The sequence below is a fragment of the Hyaena hyaena genome, unplaced genomic scaffold, assembly GCF_003009895.1.
Source record: "Hyaena hyaena isolate Hyena2069 unplaced genomic scaffold, ASM300989v1 scaffold_330, whole genome shotgun sequence".
Lineage (NCBI taxonomy): Eukaryota > Metazoa > Chordata > Mammalia > Carnivora > Hyaenidae > Hyaena > Hyaena hyaena.
In genome coordinates this window covers 309,352-330,569 of record NW_024080961.1, presented here as the reverse complement: position 1 = coordinate 330,569, position 21,218 = coordinate 309,352, and the positions used below count along the sequence as shown (strand labels likewise).

The 21,218-nt window shown below is 36.9% G+C and overlaps 2 protein-coding genes across 3 annotated transcripts in view; both read left to right on the top strand.

Annotated features, from left to right (window-relative positions):
• The first annotated feature begins 3,175 nt into the window (after positions 1–3,175).
• LOC120243075 (bile acid receptor-like) lies at positions 3,176–14,989 on the top strand. Its single transcript, XM_039249099.1, has 10 exons — positions 3,176–3,239; positions 5,365–5,727; positions 7,612–7,752; positions 9,620–9,756; positions 9,861–9,965; positions 10,131–10,230; positions 11,337–11,459; positions 11,864–11,989; positions 12,150–12,263; positions 14,561–14,989. Exons 1-10 carry the CDS (start codon positions 3,176–3,178, stop codon positions 14,806–14,808), a joined length of 1,521 nt encoding a protein of 506 aa, XP_039105030.1. The 3' UTR covers positions 14,809–14,989.
• Positions 14,990–17,590: 2,601 nt separating this feature from the next.
• SYCP1 (synaptonemal complex protein 1) overlaps positions 17,591–21,218 on the top strand; it is a 130,432-nt gene continuing 126,804 nt past the window's right edge. For both annotated transcript variants that reach the window (XM_039249065.1, XM_039249066.1), the window contains exons 1-4: positions 17,591–17,720; positions 20,643–20,727; positions 20,907–20,950; positions 21,125–21,181. In XM_039249065.1, coding sequence (XP_039104996.1) covers positions 17,616–17,720; positions 20,643–20,727; positions 20,907–20,950; positions 21,125–21,181 — 291 coding nt within the window. In that variant the 5' untranslated portion in view covers positions 17,591–17,615. The remainder of the gene's footprint in view (positions 17,721–20,642; positions 20,728–20,906; positions 20,951–21,124; positions 21,182–21,218) is intronic.

The window sequence follows — 21,218 nt, the reverse complement described above, 5'->3', positions numbered from 1 at the left end:
TCTACTTTTCAGTGATATCAGTTTTATGCAAGGTATTATTCATGATTCAAGTGACATATATGGCAAGAGTGAAAATGTAAAAACTGTTGAAGTCTTTATCATGTAGTTGTACTTCTCCGGAATCAATATGTTTTTCCTGTTAAAGTTCTAGCTTTGTGAAAGTTTCCTAAGCACGATTTACGGTTAAGGCAGAGGAGATGTAAGCATCTTTTCTGGAAAATAGCTATTATAATCTGTGGAAAATACAATTTTTTAATAAATGTATATCTGTTCTAGAAAAAAATACAGACTTTGCCCATGCCAAATTGATCCTCTCGATAAAAACTTCTCTCTTGACTTATTTTTGTTTTTAAATAAATATTTGCTGGGAAAGATAACAAAACAGAATCACGCCAGGCCTATTGTAACTTTTAGCAGGATAGGAAGTCTTTGATTACATACTTCTCTCTATGTTATTAATAATTTACTTAAGTGGTTTTAAACTAATTGTATGAACACTGTATTTCTGAAAGTCTTCATTTACTATGTACACATATTAAAATACTTCAAGTAAACATCTAAAAGGCTGAAGAAAATTTAATTAGTGAAAGATTTTATGTAGAAAATAATACATTACTACGAGCATTTAAGAGAGAAATATTTCATATTTTAAGAGGCTTAGTTTTAATCAAAGGCTTATTTATGTATATGTTCCATGTATGCCCTGGAATAGAACTAGTCCATAAACTGATAAAAACAGGTCTGCTTTAGGTAAAATTTCTGGGTGTTTATATACCAGTATTGGAAGAACTGGGTTTTAGAACATCATTATTTGAGATTTGAACCCTGATAGTGGCATTACTCTAGGATACTTCTATGTGTCTTTCTCAGGACTACCAGTTTTGTTTTAATGTGCTACCTCTGGTTTGTTCTATATTATTTTCAAACTCTCAGCAAAATCTGTATGTAAGTAGCGTAGTACCCAATACTTTTTAATTTTCAGTCTTTATCAGATATTCAATATTGTATGAAGCCTCATGGTAATGTAGCGATTTTAAGAGAAGGGTGAATAACAACTTCAACTTTTCTCATTCCTTTATAATTTTATAAAATCTAATTGAGGCTTGAGAGAGAAGTTTGGAAAAAACTGAACTGGATCATTGCTAAAAAGTATTACACAAATTAAATCAAATGGATGGCATTCAGAATTGTTTTTTTTTTTTACTTTTTTTAATGTTTTTTATTTATTTCTAGGAGAGAGAGAGAGAGAGAGACAGCGTGAGCAGGGGAGGGTCAGAGAGAGAGGGAGTCACAGACTGAAACAGGCTCCAGGCTCTGAGCTGGCAGTCAGCACAGAGCCCGACGCGGGGCCGGAATCCACGAACCGCGAGATCATGACCTAAGCGAAAGTCGGACGCTTAACCGACTAAGCCACCTAGGCGCCCCCCAGAATTGTTTTTATATGGAGGGCCAATTGACCTGTTGCAATATAGGAAACAACGAAGTGTATGTTGATGGATCATATTGATTTTAGTCCTGACTTTTCAAGGAAAACTTCATACTAAGATTGCACTTATTTGGGGCACTGCTTTTGCTTCATCTCTTCCATTCAATGTTCGTTCTATTGGACTGGAGCTATGCCATCAGAAGACTTGGGATTAAATGCTTTTCAAGGAACATACATCCTATTAGATGATAAAGGGGACACATTTCAGAGATATTACTATTTGAATCATCTTCACGGGCATAGAAACCTTAACCACGAACTCCTCACATGAGTAATAAATCCAAGTGAAAGATTTTTCAATATAATCTTAGAGACTGTCTCAGAGGTGGTCACATACATTTTCTGGCGTGATTTAAAACCTATTTTCTTCTTTTCTGGTTCTTTTTAAAGGTGAAAACAGTCTTTATCTTCTAATAGAGAAGATAAAGCTATAAGATACGATGGACTGAAGAGTGACGTTTATTTTCTTCCAATAATTTTCAATCTCTTAAACTGTGATTTCCTGTTTAAGTTTATTCAAATTTTTGGAGTTCCTTTCTAGGAAATAACAAAAATAAATACTTTTTTCCTCATTAAAGGATAGCCTTAGATTTTGAATAATTTTTCTTATAACAGCTTATGATTTTTAGGCTTTACTATTAAAAATAAAACACTTTCCACGGTAATCCATAAACTTGCCTTCATAAATAAAAAAATTTTAGTCAAGCAGAACCAAACTTCATGTTTAGCACATCACAGGACTATGAAAAATGTTTATAGAGGACTTAGAAGATAAACAAGTTTTATCTTAGAAGATAAAACAAGTGCTGCAAAAGGCATTTTTTTCTCACTCTTTAATTTCCTTCATGAAAAAGTCTAATTTTTCTTTCTAGTTCATCTAAATTTAAGACAGTGAGATCTTGAAAATATTAGAATAGCGATTGTGAGAATCAGTTATTAAGACAAGAACTGTGCTGGATTTTACATACATTAATTAAACTCTCCCAATAATTTTGCCAGGACGGGTTTATTATTTTTCTTCTACAAATGACAAAACTAAGGTTTAGAGAGGTTTAATAAATGACCGATAAGTAAGTGGTGAAAGCAGTGTAATGAAGCCTGACACCAAAACCTGGTACACTTTTAAAAGCCACTTTGAAAAAACTAAAGCCACATTGATTCTTACCAAGGTTTAATGAGTTATTTGTAAAGAGCTGAGCAGTAAGAAACTGGCAGAATTAGGGGCACCTGGTTGGCTCAGTCAGTTAACCATCTGACTTTGGCTCAGATCATGATCTCACGGTTCGTGGGTTTGAACCCCACTTCGGGCTGACAGCTCAGAATCTGGAGCCTGAGTCAAATTCTGTCTCTCTCCCTCTGCCCCACTCACAATCTGTCTCTCTCTCTCTGTCTCTCAAAAATTAATATTAAAAAATTTAAATTTTTTTTAAATTTAAATTTTAGAAATTGGCAGAATTAATAATTTGGTGTTTAGAAATTGAAAACTCAATATTTTTCCAATTAAAGTATAAATATAAATGTATAATTTTAGTATAAATTCTGCTAACTCTTCTGTTTCAAAAATAGTACTGGACTTTTATAAAATCATGCTAGTTGATAATCATGCTTTCAAATAGTCTACAAAACTTTTGTTTCCTTCAGGTTCTATTTCAGCATTCACTGATGAATAAGTGAGAATTGGACCAGAGAATGGCAAATACTTATGTCACTACATCTGATGGGTACTGTCTTACTGAACCAGTGCAGTACTATGGTATGTAAACAAAAAATTACAGTGTAATAGTTAATAAAACATTTTTGTGTGGAATATTGATTAATAACAGGGCTTTTTAAAAAAGAAATAAACAAGTAAACCAAAGACTTAAAATTATTCTCAACACGAGGAATTAAAATAAAAAACTTAATAAAAAATTATTCCCTCTGAGAGAATATAATTAATTTAAAAAATCAATAATACAAAAATATTGTAAGCCAGAATCAAACGTAATGAGGGAAAAGCCCAGCGTGCCTGGGTGGCTCAGTTGGTTGAACATCAGACTCTTGATTTTAGCTCAGGTCATGATCTCACAGTTCATGGGATGGAGTCCTGAGCTGGGCTCTGCACTGAGAGCTAGGGGCCTGCTTGGGATTCTCTCTCCCTCTCTCTGACTCTCCTCTGTGTGCCTGCGTGAGCACTCTCTCTCTCTCTCAAAATAAATAAACTTTTTTTTTTTTTAAAAAAGGAGGGAAATGCAAGATAGTATAAATTGTATCTAATTTAAAATTTTTGAATTAACATGCACATTAGAAGTTGTTTTAGGAGTTAGTTGAAGCTAGTTCACTTGCATTTTAGTAAATGTAGCTCAGAGTGCTATTCAATATACTTGAAATTTTAATCTTGATATAAGATTTTTATCAAAGGGAAAGAAAAAGAAATAGAATGCAGGATGAGATAGGAATTTTCTCTGAAAAGAGTAAGGCTATAATATAAATTTAAAGGAGGCAGTTTTCTTGTAGGGTTAAGGTTAGGGTTAGGGTTTCAACTCTGATTTTCATAACAATGGAACATCAGTCAGTATTCTAAGGTCTTTTGACACTCAATCAAGAAGGGCCTTTTTCTTTAAAAAAAAGTTACATTGTTTTTACTGATAACCTTTCTATTTATATCAGGTGCTCATTAGCATTTATTCAACACTTAGCGTTAGACTGAATGCTATATGATTGCAAGTGATTTATGTGAGTTAGTTAATGAAAATTATAATGTTTACTGACCTAGGTGGTAGAATTTTGAGACTAACCACCTGTTGACTCAGCATCAGGAAAAGTACAAATATTACTAGTTACAGACATATGGCAGGGCAACTCAGTACTCCTGGGTCCATTTGGAGCCAATTTTCCGGATGTAGATTTAACAATTTCACTGAAAGCAGAAAGTAAGTTGATATTTGGGAGTTTCTGATAATTATCATAATGATATTTGTTAAGCACTATTTTATATTTTCTGTTTTATATTTTATATTTGTTTTGCATACCGTATTTTATTTACCCTTACAGTAGCCCTTTGTGGTTAGTGAATTTATACCCAGATAATTGCTAGTTAGAATTGCTGGTCAACAAAACACAAAAGAAACTAATAATTTAAAGCAGGCCCATAAATTGCAAAGGAGAGTGTTAAGGTACATTAAATAGAGAGTTCAAGTAAAAAAATTTATTTATATTTATTTTGAGAGAGAAAGAGAGAAAGTATGAGTCAGGGAGGGGCAGAGAGAGAGGGAGAGAGAGAGAATCCCAAGCAGCCTCCACACTGTCAGCACAGAGCCCAACGCGGGACTTGAACTCATAAACTGAACTCATGAACTGTGAGATCATGACCTGAGCCGAAGTCGGATACTTCACTGACAAGGCCACCCAGGAGCCCCAGAAAAAAAAAGATTTTTGCTTGCAATAACCAGGTAACTGGTAAAATTGTATTTCAGTTTAATATTTTTGGGAGGTGGCCAGTTTATTAATTCATTTCTTTGTTGACCTGAATGTACGACAGATAGTAGTACCCACAATAAGGGAAATGCAAAAGATGGGGAAAACCTTTCATTCCAAACTCTGGGAAATATGCATTTCTATTTAAGATGGAGGCCAGATTTAGTTTGTAGGCCATTAGCAGCTACTTCCCTTTCTCCCAGTTCCTGGGCAACCTCTGCACAGCGCTGAGATGGCAGTACTTACGAGGCATTGCAGTACAGTTCACTGCTTGCTCCTCGTGCTGGACAAGCAAGTCCCTGCGATGGAGTGGACGTGTTGACCTAACTGCTTGTGTAGCATAAAACTCTTTGACTTTTGAAAACAATTATGGGATTTTGACTTTTTACCATTTGTTCTTTTTTTATGTTAAAAACAACTAGATATTCTGCCAGAGCCGATCAGTTATCAGCTGTACGACACTGATTTTCAAGAATCGCCTTTTTGCCAGTATTCTACTGTCCAGTTTCCAACGGCTCTGCAGTCCCAATCTTTACAAAGTCATTTCAACACTTATAGCTTGGATCCACAGTTCAGTGGTGGAGAATGTGGACTTGTTTCCTGTGAATTAAATAAGCCCACTTGTGTGGTTGACCATGATGCTGAAGATGGATACCCTGGAATACAAAGGTCCAGACTAACTCATTCTTCTATTCGAATTAAGGGACAGGAAGAACTCTGTGTAGTTTGTGGAGATAAAGCATCAGGATATCATTATAATGCACTTACTTGTGAAGGTTGCAAAGGTAAGGATAAAGTTAAAACAAAACTGAAGTCCTAGAGCTCCCTGAAGAGTCATGAAATTTTAGGCCTGTAAGAAGACCCTTACTTTTTAAAGTGTGAAAAAGCAAACCAAGGAGAGCCATGGACATATTTAAAGGTGATCAATCTGTGGCATAAAAGACATGAAAGGGGAATGTAATAAAGTTTTGATTTAGTTTTCATTTTTGATGAAAACTTTTACATTTAAATATAAACCTCAATATTTATATAATTGCAGGAGGTTTCTGTGTTCCTAGATGAATCTAGTATTGGAAAGGAAAATGATTTTTAAAGCATCTGAATGGTAACTATTACACCTGCCCATGTGGTTGGTGTAATTCATGCATTAGAAGGGAATTTGAAATTAAATGACTTCTATGATCCTATTTTAATTTCTTTTGGGATGCTTTTTGGAAAACAAATGGGAAGTTTGCAAGTGAAGATCATTATTGACAAGAAATTTTCAAAAAGTGAAATAGCGCTTGATAAAATTTTGAAGTTTTGAAACACTTCTGCACTTTTTTTTTTTTTTTACAAATGCAACATTGAGACAGAACCTGGAAATGAGGAGGCCAATGCAGTACTAGGTAAACATATCTGCCAGAAGTCCATGGTGAAGATTTACTGTCAGAATCTCACAACTTATCCCTCACGAAGAACAACCAAATAAACACTATGGGAAATGAGGTACCAGCTTTAGGAATAGAATAGCTGGGCAAGTATTTGCTTACTCTAAAATGCAGGGCCTTGCTGTTTAAACTAGGTAGAGGATGAGGCATAGTTCTTGAAAACTTCAGCTGAGCTTTCTGCTCCCTTTGTTGAATCTAAATCACTAAACTCTCACTCTCAAGTGTATCTACATGAAAAAGGTATGGCTGGCCTCCAAGAGGGGCATTAACATAGCTGATCTACTTTACTGGTTGGAATGGATTAAGAAGATAGCAGGGGGGACTGCATAGGAATGGGAGATGAAAGAGGAAATGGGAAGGGGGGCTGCTATGCATGGATTTAGGAAATGAAGGAGAAAATATAGATACCTCCACCAAAACCAACACACAAAGAACACAGCCTACTCAATGTCGCAGGCCAAATAACCTAACAATATTTTCTCACCTGTGGGAGTGATAAAAAAGGAAGGAACAGTGGACTAAGTTTTGAAGATATCTCTTCCTTTATGGGTTGAGGTGGAAATGTGAGGAGAGAAGAAAAGAGGTTTCGTCTGAGTACATGTTCTTTCAAAGGCAGCTAGAGAGATGCTTCATGGAACCTTGATATTCTGTAAAACATAGTTGTAAAAATGCTTTATTTATTTATGTATTTATTTATTTATCCTTAAATAGTTTATTGTCAGGTTGGTTTCCATATAACACCGAGTGCTCATCCCAACAAGTGCCCTCCTCCATGCCCATCACCCCCTTCCGCTCTCCCCCACCCCCATCTGCCCTCAGTTTGTTCTCAGCATTTAAGAGTCTCTCATGGTTTGCCTCCCTCCGTTTCCCCAACTATTTTTCCCCTTCTTCTTCTGCTTTGTCCTTCATTAACTTCCTCCTAATCCTCCTATAAAAAATGCTTTAGATGATAATAGTATAACCATAATAAAATAGATAAAATAAAATCTTGATGTGTTGGAGTTATTTAGTTTAATTTTTGGATGTGATTATTGAAAGGAATACCCTTGGAATACAATATAGCAATCATGAGGGAATATAAATATCTATCAAAATAAACCTTCTTATTGATAGAAAAACACATTTTATTGAAATAATGTAGTTATTTTGGTCACTTTACTAGGAAGGTATATATTCATTAAAAAAAACAACTAAAGATACCTAATCGTAAATTTTAAAAGTAGTTTTTCTTGTCATTAGGTTTTTTTCGACGTAGCATCACCAAAAATGCAGTGTATCATTGCAAGAATGGTGGCCACTGTGAAATGGACATGTACATGCGTAGGAAATGTCAGGAGTGCAGACTAAAGAAATGTAAGGCAGTAGGAATGTTGGCAGAATGTAAGTATTATTGTGGATTTGGGGGGTTCTTTTTTTTGAGGGGGATTTTCATTTTTAAAAAAAAAATTTTATGTTTATTTATTTTTGAGACAGAGAGAAACAGGCATGGGTTGGGGAGGGGCAATGAGAGAGGGAGACACAGAATCGGAAGCAGCTCCAGGCTCTGAGCCGTCAGCACAGAGCCTGATGAGGGGCTCTAACCCAGGAACCATGAGATCATGACTTGAGCAGAAGTCGGATGCTTAACCGACTGAACCACCCAGGCACCCTTTAGTTTTTCTTATCTTTCAACTTAATGCATTCCTCAAATTGTCATTTTGAACATTAACATATTTGTCTAGATTTAAGCTATATCTCTAGCAACTGATAAATTAGGATGACCAGTAACCAATCTAGGTAATTATTTCTGTAAACCTTGTTCTATATTATATTGCTCTAGTTTTGCCAATAATCATATGTTCTTTCTTAATTGGAAATCCTTGTACTGTCATATTACTTAACTTAACGTTATGCAAATGTATCTATACAGAGCAGAATTTTTTAAAACATTTTTTTATGTTTTCTTTATTTAAAAAATTTTTTTAATGTTTTAGTTATTTTTTAAGAGAGAGAGAGAGAGAGACAGTGTGAGCAGGAGAGGGTCAGAGAGAGAGGAAGTCATAGAATCTGAAACAGGCTCCAGGCTCTGAGCTGTCAGTGCAGAGCCCGACGTGGGGCTCAAACCCATGAACCACGAGATCGTGACCCGAACCAAAGTCAGATGCCCGACTGACTGAGCCACCCAGGCACCCCTAGAGAGCAGAATTTTAAAGTAGTAGTTCTCCTTCTTTGGTCTTGCATCTTTACAAGCCTACATGATTGATACCTGGGGAAGTAGAGCCTACTAACAACCCATAGATGTCAGAATCCAACTCAACAGGCAGAAGAGTACCTAAGCTGTTTGTTACTGAGTTTTTAGCTTATAAATTACATGATGTCATTTAATCTTCAGAGCAGTACTAAGAGTTTGGCATTATTCCTTCAATTTCTCCTATTCCCCAGAGCTCAAAATCTCATGGTGATTTCAAAATTTCATTTTTCTTAATAAGCTATCATTAATGTTTTCTTCTCATGTCTAACCTAGACTTGGACAAACTTTATTGGTATTTCTTCATTTTCTCTTTTTAGTTCAAGCTACCTTCAACTGCTATAATATTCAATTTTTATTGTAACACTCTTGTTCAATAAATACCGATGCAATATCCTGTTTATATTATACTGCTTATTATAATAAAATCCAAGCTCTTCAAAATTATTGACTGAAAGGATTCCTATTTAAAATTCTAGGTTGGAGTAGATCTTAAGGTTATCCTGTCCAGCCTGAATCCTTTACTTTATCCCTGTCTGAGATTGCTCAGGCTGCCATAACAAAATACCATTGTCTTGTCTTGTTAGGAAAAAATTGACTTAGCTCATTTAAAAAATTGTAAAATATTCTCTTGACCTATATGAAAATCAAAGATAAAAGCTCACGGATAAGGTAGTTCAACTGCTATACCAATTGATGTTTTATGCTGCTTCCAAGATCTAATTGATGTGTATATTTCTCTAACATAAAAAGGTCTAGATTTATAGTTTGGAGATGCAAAATTAATTTTTAATTTATGTCTAGGCTGACTGCATTTTTAAGTAGAAGGTAGTGATGGAAGGGAAGGGAGAAAGTAACGTAGTAAATTTAATTGCTGTGTATATCCTTGCCATTAAAGAAAGAGTCTTTGTGAAAAGACAAGTCTATATATGTGTATCCAGTATAAGACAATTTTCATCAACTCCTAGAATGTTATTTGCCATACCTAAAACATTTTATATGAATTTTGTTGTATCACAGGTTTGCTCACAGAAATCCAATGCAAATCAAAGAGACTTCGAAAGAATTTTAAGCAGAATAGTGTTTCCTCTGGCATCAAAGTGGAAGAGGAAGTAGACAACAAGCTTGTATCGTCCACCACGCCTTCTGGAAAAGTGGCAAGACTCTTTTTATAAAATTTCTTGTTTCTTTAAGGATGACATGATGTCTCCTTTAAGAAGAATTCACTATCGTTCTCTCCCTCCCCCGTGTTTTCTTATAGATTAAGGAGAGCATGGAACTAACTCAAGAGGAACATCAGCTCATTAAGGACATTGTGGCTGCTCATCAAAAATATGCAATTCCTTTAGAGGAGACAAAGACACTTGTATGTGTCCATTACTGGCAGGAGATGATTTATAACCAATTATGTTAGAAAATCAAGAGCATCAACATGAAAGTTGGAAAATTTAAACTGTTAATTGAAAAGTTAAAAATTTTAATTTACTTAAAAGAAAAAAATTCATTAACCTTATTTCTTTTTGTTGGCTAGCTGCAGAAGTATGCAAATCCTGAGCTGAGCTTTTTGCAACTTTCAGAGACAGTGGTCCTACACCCACAGGGGTTAGTGGATTTTACCAAGGGGCTCCCAGGTAATCACTTTACCTTTGGAAAAAAATTATTTATTTTTTATTTAATTTTTTAAAAAATGTTTTATTTATTTTTGAGACAGAGATAGAGACAGCATGAGCAGGGGAGGGTCAGAGAGAGAGGGAGATACAGAATTTGAAGCAGGCTCCAGGCTCTGAGCCATCAGCACAGAGCCTGATGTGGGGCTCGAACCCAGGAACCACGAGATCGTGACCTGAGCCGAAGTCGGACGCTTAACCAACTGAGCAACCAAGGCACCCCGAGGGAAAAAAAATTACCTTAATACTTACTTTTTTGGAGTTTCCTGTTTTTTTAAAAAATTTTTAATGTTTTATTATTTATTTCTGAGAGAGAGAGAGGACGAGCATAAGCAGGGGAGGGGCAGCGAGAGAGGGAGACACAGAATCCGAAACAGGTTCCAGGCTCTGAGCTGTCAGCACAGAGCCCGACACAGGGCTGAACCCACGATCCGTGGGATCATGATCCATGGGATCATGACCTGAGCTGAAGTCGGATGCTTAACCTACTAAGCCACCCAGGCGCCCCTGAAGTTTCCTGTTTTAAAGGATGAAGACCATTTAGGAAAATAAAACCCTCTATTTTTCAAGCAAAGCTGGTGGGAATGGGTCATTTTGTCTGCTTTAAACAACCATGTGGTTGAAAGTCTAAATATTTAAAAATATTCAAATGACTCAAAGGCCTTAGACCGAGACAAATAATATGATTAAGTGTATCTTTTAACTTTAGATAAAACATGGAACAAAATTGCCAGTACAATATGAAAAAATCAAGGTACAATTGGCCAAAACTTACCCATCCATGTGTACAGATAACTCATTGTAAAAATAAATTCTTTGAGGCTAAACTATGTTCAATTTGCTCTTGTCATATGAAAGTATTATTATCCAGGTCTGATGAAGTGCTTCAAAATATTACCATGTAGAATCAAGAGTTTTATCTAGATTTGAAGTTCCAAATTGTGTTCATTCTAAAGAAACACTTAGGATTTACATTAGAACTAAATGGATAATTAAAAATACTAAAGCTTATACCTGAAAAGTATATTTTTGTTACTGATTTCAAACAATTATGTGATCTTCTGTTAAAGGATTTGAAAATTTGACAACTGAGGACCAGACTGCATTACGCAAGGGATCAAAAACTGAAGTGATGTTTCTTCACGGGGCCCAACTTCACAGTCTGAAAGAATGTCTCTCACCAGTTTCTGAAAGTAAAAAAGGCCAGCCAGCATAATCTTAATGCTAAGAGTTAATATTAAATACAGCAATAAATTATACATTGAGTTACTTTTTCTGATTATATTTTTGTTGTAACTAGTTAGTGTAGGAATAGAATTTCATAATAGCTTTTCTAATTCATCGGTCTAGCTTTTGCTTTTCTTTTAAAGGAAACCATTTTTCATTATATGGCATCATAGGAAAAATCTCCTTGGAGAGTTTTCCACACAAAATTTATGTAAAATCTAAACTATTAATCTCACTTCATGTTTCAGTAATAAAAATTAGAAGTCTACAATTTGATGGGAATGTTTCCTAACAGATTAGAGAGAATGGATTTGCTATCTGTGTAAAGAAGTTGTTTTAAATCAGACTTTATAATTTTCCCTGTTACTAGGTACTATGAGAGTATCAAAGCATTCAGATGACTCGCTGAATTGTCACCATCAGGGTGTTAATAGGGGTGTTATTTATTCTATGGAACCCTTTTGCAAGGAAGACTGTCACCCTACTACACTGACTGGTAATATTACATGCCATACAACATATTATATTGGATGGGAAAAATTGGTCAGATACAATGTTTCAATTTATTGTTCTGCTTTAAGAAAAAGCGATAATGGCAGCATGTTTGACTCTGCACTGTGTTCTGACGAAAATACATTTGCTATTAATCTTTTTAGGTACTGCTGAAGAATTTATTAACACATTGTTTTACTTCTACAGAAGAATGAGTGAGCTTAATGTTACTAATACTGAATATGCTCTCCTTGCAGCAACAACTGTGTTTTTTTCAGGTAAAAACCATTCAAAAGAAAAGCTTTGGATCAGTTTGGCAATCAAATCATGATGTCTGTGGTTATTATGTTATTCACTGATGCCAAATGTAACAATTTTGTCTCACAAAATCTCTTTCTCCTTGAGAGAACTCTTTAGCTTACCAACATGCTATAATTCTTGCATCTTAAAAAATACCTTCTTGACCCATAATCCCCTTTCAGCTTTTCTCCAATTTCTCTGTTCTACTTTACAGAAACAATTTTTTTTTGAGTTTTCTGTACTCTTGTCTGTATTTCTCTCAACTCATTTACTCATGAACCCACTGCAGTCAGATTTTGTCCCCTTCTTTCCACTCTGCCATAATGTGTCAAGGTCTTCAGTAATCTGGCATTGCTGATTGCAGCGGTCAATTCTTAGTCCTTATTGTACCTGACCCATCAGCTTCATCAGACAGAGCAGATCATTCCTTCTCTCTTGGAACACTTTCATCACCTGGCTTATGTTGGTCACTCCCTCCTTCTTGAAAAACTTTTTTTCTCCACTTAGTTTCCAGGACATCACACTCTCGTGATTTTCCTCCTCAGTGACTGCTCTTTCCATCTCCTTTGTTAATTCCTCCTCAGGTCTCACGCTGATAAATGTAAGAGTGTCCTAAGGCTCAGTTCTTTTTTCTTCTTCACTGACTTGAACCTTTGAAATTTCATCCCATCTCATGGCTTTGAACACCATCTACATGTTAACAACTCCTCAATTTTTTTTTTTTTTAATCTGAGAGAGAGAGAAAGAGAGAGTGTGTGCAGGAGAGCGAGCAGGGGAGGGACAGAGGGAAAGAGAACTTATGCAGGCTCCTTGCTGAGCCTGAACTGAGCGTGGAGCCTGATGTGTGGGGCTCAAACCCATGACTCTGGGATCACAACCTGAGCTGAAATCAAGAGTCGGATGTTCAACCGACTAAGCCGCCCTGGTGACCCAGACAATTCCCAAATTTACATACCAGCTTAGACTGCTCCCCTAAACTCCACTAAATAGCCTACCCAAGAGTTCTACTTTTGTGTAGTAAGGCATATCAAATTTAACCTATCCCAGGGTGAACTCCTGATCTCTTCCTGATCCTCCTATATTCATCCTCCATCTTTACTAAATGGCATCTCCATCCTTCAAGTTGCACAAGCCAAAATTTGTGAATTCATTCTTCACGTCTTTCTTTTTCTTACACCCACATCAAAAAGGCAACACGTCCTGTTGGCACTAGCCTCAAAATATACCCGGAACTCAACCAGGTCTTACTGCCCTGTTCCTGCCCCCTAATTCCAACGAGGGTCCTTTTGTGCTTTCCTGTTTCTGCCCTTGCCTTCCTACGGTCTAGTCTCTATACAGAGACCAGTGTTATTCTTTTAAAACATCTTAGCTCATAACCCTTCCACGGTTTCCTATTCTACATAGCTTAAAGCCAAGTTTTTTCCATTCTTGCCTACTACTATCCCTTTTGCTTACCTCACCACAGCCACATTTTCCCCCCCACATTAGTTTTGATACATATTGTTACTTGAAAATGTCAAGCAGGCTCCTGCCACAGGTTGTAAGGTACTTGACAAATATGCTTGGAAAGCTATTTCGCCAGAATAGCTACATGCCTCCCTCCTTCATCTTGGATCTCTGCAAAATGTCCTCTTACCTCTGATCATCCTTTTAAAAATAGCTACTGCACCTCCACCCTAATTTCTTATCCCTTTCTCTGCTTATTTTTCTCTGTGACACTTATCGTTGTCATATTATATTTCTATTTAAATGTGTATGTGTCTCTTCTCTTGCCCCCTCCTCCCAAACTCAGGATAGAAGCTTAATGAGGGCAGGGAATTGTGTCTGCCTTGTTCACTGCTGCATCTCCACCACAATGCCTGGATAAATAATTGTTGCCTAAACGTTAAGAAATTCTCGGTTGGTTAGAAGCTTCACCTTTCACTTACTGTTGCCCTTGAAGAAATTAATTTTTTTAAAGTTTCAAGTAAGCTTGAAACTTGCTTTTATATTCTTACAACCATTTACTGACCCTTCTCTTCCTATTTGACTTGTCTACATCTTAATAAGCTGGTTTAAAAGACCGTGGTAATAATGGAATTTACCTCATAGCATATCTGAAGATTAAATAAGACATTGCATGAAATAAGTTACTTAGTGTAATATCTGGCATATGTTAAGGGTCCAGTAAATATTTGCTATTTTTATTATTTACAAACTGTATTGCTTTAAATTAATTTGCTATCTTTTACCACTTTCCAGTATTCATTAAGATGTACATGATGATGTTTTTCAGATCGTCCATGCCTTAAAAATAAGCAATATGTGGAAAATTTACAGGAACCAGTTTTACAAATTTTGTACAAATATTCAAAAATTTATCATCCAGAAGACCTACAGCATTTTGCTCGTCTCATAGCGAGGCTCACTGAACTGAGGACACTGAATCACAACTACTCAGAAATCCTTCGCGCTTGGAAAGCAGAGGACCCCAAATTGGCTTGTTTACTCTCAGAGAAATGGGATTTGTATTCACATTGCTGAAATTTTAGAACGTTATTGTGGTTTGTCTTAAAACTTTCTAAATCTAGATTGTTTATCATCATAGGATGACTGATTTGGAAAACATAAACAGGACTGCTAGGTTTCCAATATATCACCAAGAAAGGGACATTATCAGTGTTCCTCAAATTCTGTGGAATGTAGGACTACCACTAGAGGGACAGCCAGGATTCTTTTTGAGATTTGACTCAAAAGAAGCAATAATTATTGTTTGCATGATTCCTTCTAAAGGGAAAAATGCTAGAGTTCTTACCTGAAGAAACTCTACTGCTTCCCTTTAGTAGAAAATTGAATGCAAGTATATAGATTACTTATAGACATGAGAATCTAGTGGAAACAGTTGTAATCAGAATACTGGCAGTTTGTGAACCTCATTAATTAGGCCAGATTGATGGATAAAGAACTAACATTTTAAACTGATTCTTGTTATGGCATTTTATGAATTATTAAAGAGGAACAAAACTTTGTTCAACTCTTACCTTTTCCTAATGTTTTTTAAAAAGAAATCTTTTGTAAGTCTGAATTAAAAAATTTTTTGTGATGGCAAGATATTGAAAAAAGCTAAAATGACAAGTCATTCAAATGTTTTCAACACGATTTACTGCTCATTCTGGCAGACAATATTTTGACATTTTTGCCAATACCTTTTGTAGAAAAAATGAAGTTCTTTAAAACTGAAATCTTTCCACAAATATTTTAATCCTTGTAAGGATAGGAATGCTATCTAGTAAAAATAAATTTCATATGAAATACATGGAATTGAGAAATTCTGTGGTGCTATTATTTGAAAGACTGGCTGTAAGTAAATAAAATACTGTGAATTTAAGTTAGTAGGAGTGGTAGCATTTTGGTTTTTTATAAAGGAAAAAAAGACCATAGTTAAATTTTTCGCAGTTATAAAACTTAAAAAAAACCTGAAACGTTGAATTTATACTTTCAACTTTCAAAAGATCTTATTTAAATGTATTATTGCCTCCAGGGGGTATCTTGGGCATAAACCTGGAATCATCTCTTTGAGGGAATACTCTTTTTTAGACAGACCTCAATTTCCTTAAAATATAAAATGAAGGACTTAACCTGGTTCATCTCTTTCAGCTCAAAAATTTTTTAAGTTTTAGCAGAAACCATGATGTCTCAGATTACATTTACACAAAACAAAGTTGGTTAAAGTATTTAAGTCCTTTCGAAAAACATCAATTATAGGAGTTACAAAACAAAGTCAAATGTGTTCAAAACGGAAGGGAACTCCTCTAATTGCTCAAACCTAGGTACTTAGCATCACAATATTTATTGTATTTACTCGCTCAAGCCTGAAACCAGGAAGACATCTGAGACTTCTCTCACTGCTTACTATTAAAAGCCACCAAATCCTATTAATTCTGCTTCCTAAATATCTTTTACGTTTGATGCCTCTTGTTCATCTCCACCACCATTGTCATGGCTCGCCTCCTCATACCTTACCCAGCCTATTAAAACTGTGTCCCTAACTTGAGTCCCACATGTGTGCCTAAACCACTTCTCGTACTACAACTTTTCTTCTGAACTGGATCTTGCCTTCCTTTCCACTCAGAATTCAAGTTCCCCATCCACAAAGGCTAAAACCCAAGGCCTTCTTGTCTGTCAAGTCTGCAGTCTCATTCTTGCCATTTCCTGACCTTGTCCTCAAACACCTACGCCACACTTGTTGGACTCCCTCGTACTCTTTCAAAACCACAGGGCCTTGGCCTACCTTCAGGGGTATACTCTTTCCCCACTGACTAGCCCAGTCTCTCTATAGTCCCTCTACTCTTGAGGGAAGCCCTAAGGGAAGCCCAACTGCGCACCCTCTCCTGACTCTCCAGGCCACTGCTTAGAGCCTCTTTTCCTGTGTCCTAACCAGTCTTTCAAAATCACCCCCTTTACATGATTACACGTGGCTACAATTGTCTGCCCCTCTGTTTTCTGCCCTAAGACTGAACTCTTGGAAGATGGAAGTGTGTTTTTCACTCTTGGCTTCAATCTGTCACGGGGCTTGCTAGTTTTCCTCGCATTCTCTAACAATGGTAGAAGCCTCAAGAACGCCTGAGGAGAAACAGAATCCGGCGAAGAATTGTTACCAGCGCAAAGGAAAATCTCGCGAGAATCGGGAGCCGGGGCAAAGGTCGCGGATGACCGTTATTTAGCCGTTAACCAGCCGTGCACCTGGCCCTTCTCTGCTGGCCGCTGAGGAGGGGCGATCTCCGGCCTTGACTGAAGTTCGGAGGCAGAAGCTCTCGTAGGTTCTTTGTGCTGCCTTAGTCGGAACCGCGGTCTTTCGCTGAGTAGTCAGAGGGAAGAGCAGGTGTCCCGAGTTCTTTCCTGGCCACCGAACCCGGAGCCGGGCGGTTTTGATTCCTGCTGGCGCCTCGGTAGCCGTTGCCCTGTCAGAACCTGAGGTAGTTCTCGGGCGGTGGTGATTCAATTTGCCAGAGCTTTCTGTCCCGGGCTGTCACAGGGAGGCCTCGTCGTCAGTTTCTGGCTTCTTTGCGTCGCCAGCGTAGCCATCAGTGGGGGTGGGGGTGGGGGTGGAGGTGTGGGTGGGGGTGGAGGGAACAACTGCGGGACGTCTTCGCTTTGACCCCCCCGGTAATCGCACGCGAAGGACTCATTGTAGCAAAGGTCCCATCCGCTCCTCCTCGTCCCAGCATTTATCCTGCGGGCCTCGCCTTTTAAAACAAAGAGGGTGTTAAAGAAACAATGTGAAACTCTTTCTCCCCCTCGGCCCCCCCCCCCCCCCCCAGCTTGCAGGGGCAACACCTGGAAGAGAGGAAATGGAAAAGCAAAAGCCTTTTAAACTGTTTGTACCACCACGACTAAATAGCGGTCAAGTGTCTGCGGTGAAACCTCAGAGTTTGGGAGAGTCTAATTTCTTCAAGGTAAATTTGCGAATGAATCTTGATTTGAAACTCTTCAGGAAAGAGGCGCGGTGTATTTTCTTATCGGTAATACTGTGTAAGGTTTTTTTTTTTCTTCAGTAAATGTGGCCTTATTTACCCAAGAAGTTTTATTTTTTGTTTAAAAATATTTAATGTTTATTTTTTATTTTTAAGAGACAGAGCACGAGCGGGGGAGGGGTAGTGAGAGGGAGACAGAATCTGAAGCAGCTCCAGGCTCTGAGCTGTCAGCACAGAGCCCGACGCGGGGCTCGAACCCACGGACCGTGAGATCATGCCCTGAGCCGAAGTCGGCCACTTAACCGAGTGAGCCCCGCAGGCGCCCTATATTTTATTTTATTTTATATTTTATTTTACATTATATTATTCTTTATTTTCCCAAGAATTTTTAAACATTTATTTAAATCGTGGGGATGAGCACTGGGTGTTATGTGGAAACTAATTTGACAATGAACTATTTGTAAAAAAAAATAATAATAATAAAAAAATAAAAAGTCATAGATGCAAAAAACAAACCCCATTTATTTAAAAACTTAAATCCAATTTATTTGATATACAGGGTTACATCAGTTTCAGGTGTACAATACAGTGATTCAGTAGTTCCGTACATTACGCTCATCAAGATAGGTGCACTCTTAATCCCCTTCACCTCTTTCCTGCGTCTCCCCACCACCTTCCCTCAGGCACTCACCAGTTTGTTGTCTATCGTTTAGGAGTTGGCTTCTTGGTTTGTCTCTTTTTTCCTCTGTAGCCTCCTTTGTTTTGTCTTAAATTCCACATATGAACGAAATCGTATGGTATTTGTCTTTTTCTGACTTGTTTCGCTTAGCATTATACTGACTAGCTCTGTGCTTGTTGCAAATGTCAAGATTTCATTCTTTTTTATAAATCAGTAATATTGTATATCTTTAGCACATCTTTTTTAAGAAGTTTTTTTTTTAATGTTTATTATTTTTGACAGACAGTGTGAGCGGGGGAGGGGTAGAGAGAGGGAGACACAGGATCCAAAGCAGGTTCCAGGCTCTGAGCTGTCAGCACAGAGCCTGATGCGTGGCTCAAACCCACGAACCCGTGAGATCATGACCTGAGCCGAAGTCGGATGTTTAAGTGACTGAGCTGCCCAGGTGCTTCTTTATGCATTCATCTACCAGTGGACACTTGGGCTGCTTCCGTGGCTTGGCTGTAGGAAACATAGGGGTGCATACATCTTTTCAAATTAGTGTTTTCATATTCGTTGGTAAATACCCAGTAGTGCTATTGCTGGGTCATGGGGTAGTTCTATTTTTAATTTTCTGAGGAACCTGCACACTTTTCCACAGAGGCTGTACCGATTTGCCTTCCCGCCAACAGTGCACAAGACTTCCTTCTTCTCTGTGTCCTCACCAACACTTGTTTCCTGTGTTTATGATTTTCGCCATTCTGACAGGTGTCAGACAATATCTCGTGATTTTGACTAAAAGTTCCCTGATGATGAGTGATGTTGAGCATCTTTTCATGTGTCTTTCAGCCCTCTGGATGTCTTCTTTGGAGACCTATTTGTTTCTTGTCTTCTGCCCATTTTTGAAATGGATTATTTGGGTTTGTTGGTGGTGTGTATATATTCTGGATACTAACCCTTTATTGGATACGTCATTTGTAAATATCTTCTCCCATTCAGCAGGTTATTTTTTAGTTTTGTTGATTGTTTCCTTGCTGTGTAGAAAGAAGCTTTTTATTTTGTTTTGGTCCTAACAGCTTTTCTTTGCCTTAGGGTCTCCTGAGACAAGAGAAACAATCTAGAAAAATATGGCTGTGACCCATGTCCAAGAAACTCCTGCCTGTGCTGTCTTCCAGGATTTTTATTACCCAAGAATTTTAAATGAATAATAATTCATTTGAATGAATAATAAGCATACTTAGTGTTTGTAGGCATTGTTCATTTTAAAAAAAATCACTGCTGCTGTAGAACTCTGGCTATGCAATGGGCTCTAATCTGAATCCTCCCTCTTTGAGGCAACTTATAACCCATATACATTGAAATAGCAAAATATAAAGGTATATTCAGAGAATAGTAGAATCAAGGAAAAAATAAGAAAATTTGAACAAATATTTGATATACTGGTAAAAATTAGTGTCTGATTAAGCTTAAAATTTGGCTTTGAGCTTCCTCGTTGACAGGATAAAAAGAAAAACAGTTTCTGTTGTAGAATTCTTATCAGAAAGGAATTATACCAAGTTTCTCAGGCAAAACAGCTTTTACTATTAAATTGCTTTAAACATTTCTCTGTGGAACTTTATATTGGAGATGGAATGAAGCAATATTTTAATTTTATATGCTGCAGAAAATTTCCTATGTCTGTAGAGCTAAGAGGATAACATTAAAATGCTGTTCAGTGAAGACGGCTCTCAATTCTCTGAAGGGAAAGATAATGACATTGAAAAAAATAATACATCAAGCTATTAATTAAAATCACTGTTACTTTGGGGGCACCTGGGTGGCTCAGTTGGTCAAGTGCCCAACTTTGGCTCAGGTCATGATCCATTGGTTCCTGGGTTGAGCCCTGCATTGGGCCCTATGCTGACAATGTGGAGCATGCTTGGGATTTTCTTTCCCTCTCCCCCTCCCCTGACTCATGCTTTTTTTTCTCCCTCTCAAACTTTTAAAATTAAATAAAATATTATTTTTATTGAATACTTCCAAGGCATGTATAATTTATAGTTTACCTGTATCTTCTAAGAGAAAAAATTTTTGCTTTCTTTCATAGGAAACGCACTTGATGTCTTAAATACTGTATATACATTAAAGGATATAGAATTAAAGTCACTTCTTTAAGCCTTTGTATATTACATACACAATTACATATTCACTGCTAGTTACCAGAGTGAGGTGGAGCAGTATGTTTAAGAACTTCTTTGTGTTTCTAGAGTTTCAACAAATGTTTTGAAGATGATTTTGCTTTTCCATTTGCAATGACTAATCTCTCCAAAGATGGGGAAAACATGGATTCAGGTAAGAAACTCGAAAAGCAATACATCACTATATGTAGAACTGTTTTTTACATACAGGTTGCTAGATACTTAAAATATAAGGATTATATTTGATAGCCTTGACATTAAAACTAGATATAATACTTGATACAAAAAATAAGATGTTGGCATATTTAATATCGGTTGTTTTTTATTTTGCAGATCCTGCTTTACAAAAAGTTAAGATTTTGCCCATGCTTGAACAGGTCAGTTAAGTATGGTGTATTGTGCTATAATGTAATATGTTTAGGTCTTGAGTTGCTTGTTTGGAAAAAAATTCTTTATTTGTTGGATTAGTAGCCTTCAGTATTTAATTGCTACTATTTGGAAACTCTCATCAGAAATATTTTCTTACAGGAAACAATTATTCATTTTTTTAGGTTGATAACACTGACAGTTGTCACTACCAGGAAGGACTAAAAGACTCTGATTTTGAGGTCAGAAGTTTGCCCATCCCTATTAAATTTATTGTGA

Bases quoted from the DNA above. Each gene is read 5' to 3' on its own strand.
- LOC120243075 (XM_039249099.1), top strand. From the start codon at position 3,176: ATGGCAAATACTTATGTCACTACATCTGATGGGTACTGTCTTACTGAA. The intron at 10,231-11,336 runs GTAATCACTTTA...CTTCTGTTAAAG, and splicing joins TTTTACCAAGGGGCTCCCAG to GATTTGAAAATTTGACAACT. The intron at 11,990-12,149 runs GTAATATTACAT...TAATCTTTTTAG, and splicing joins TCACCCTACTACACTGACTG to GTACTGCTGAAGAATTTATT.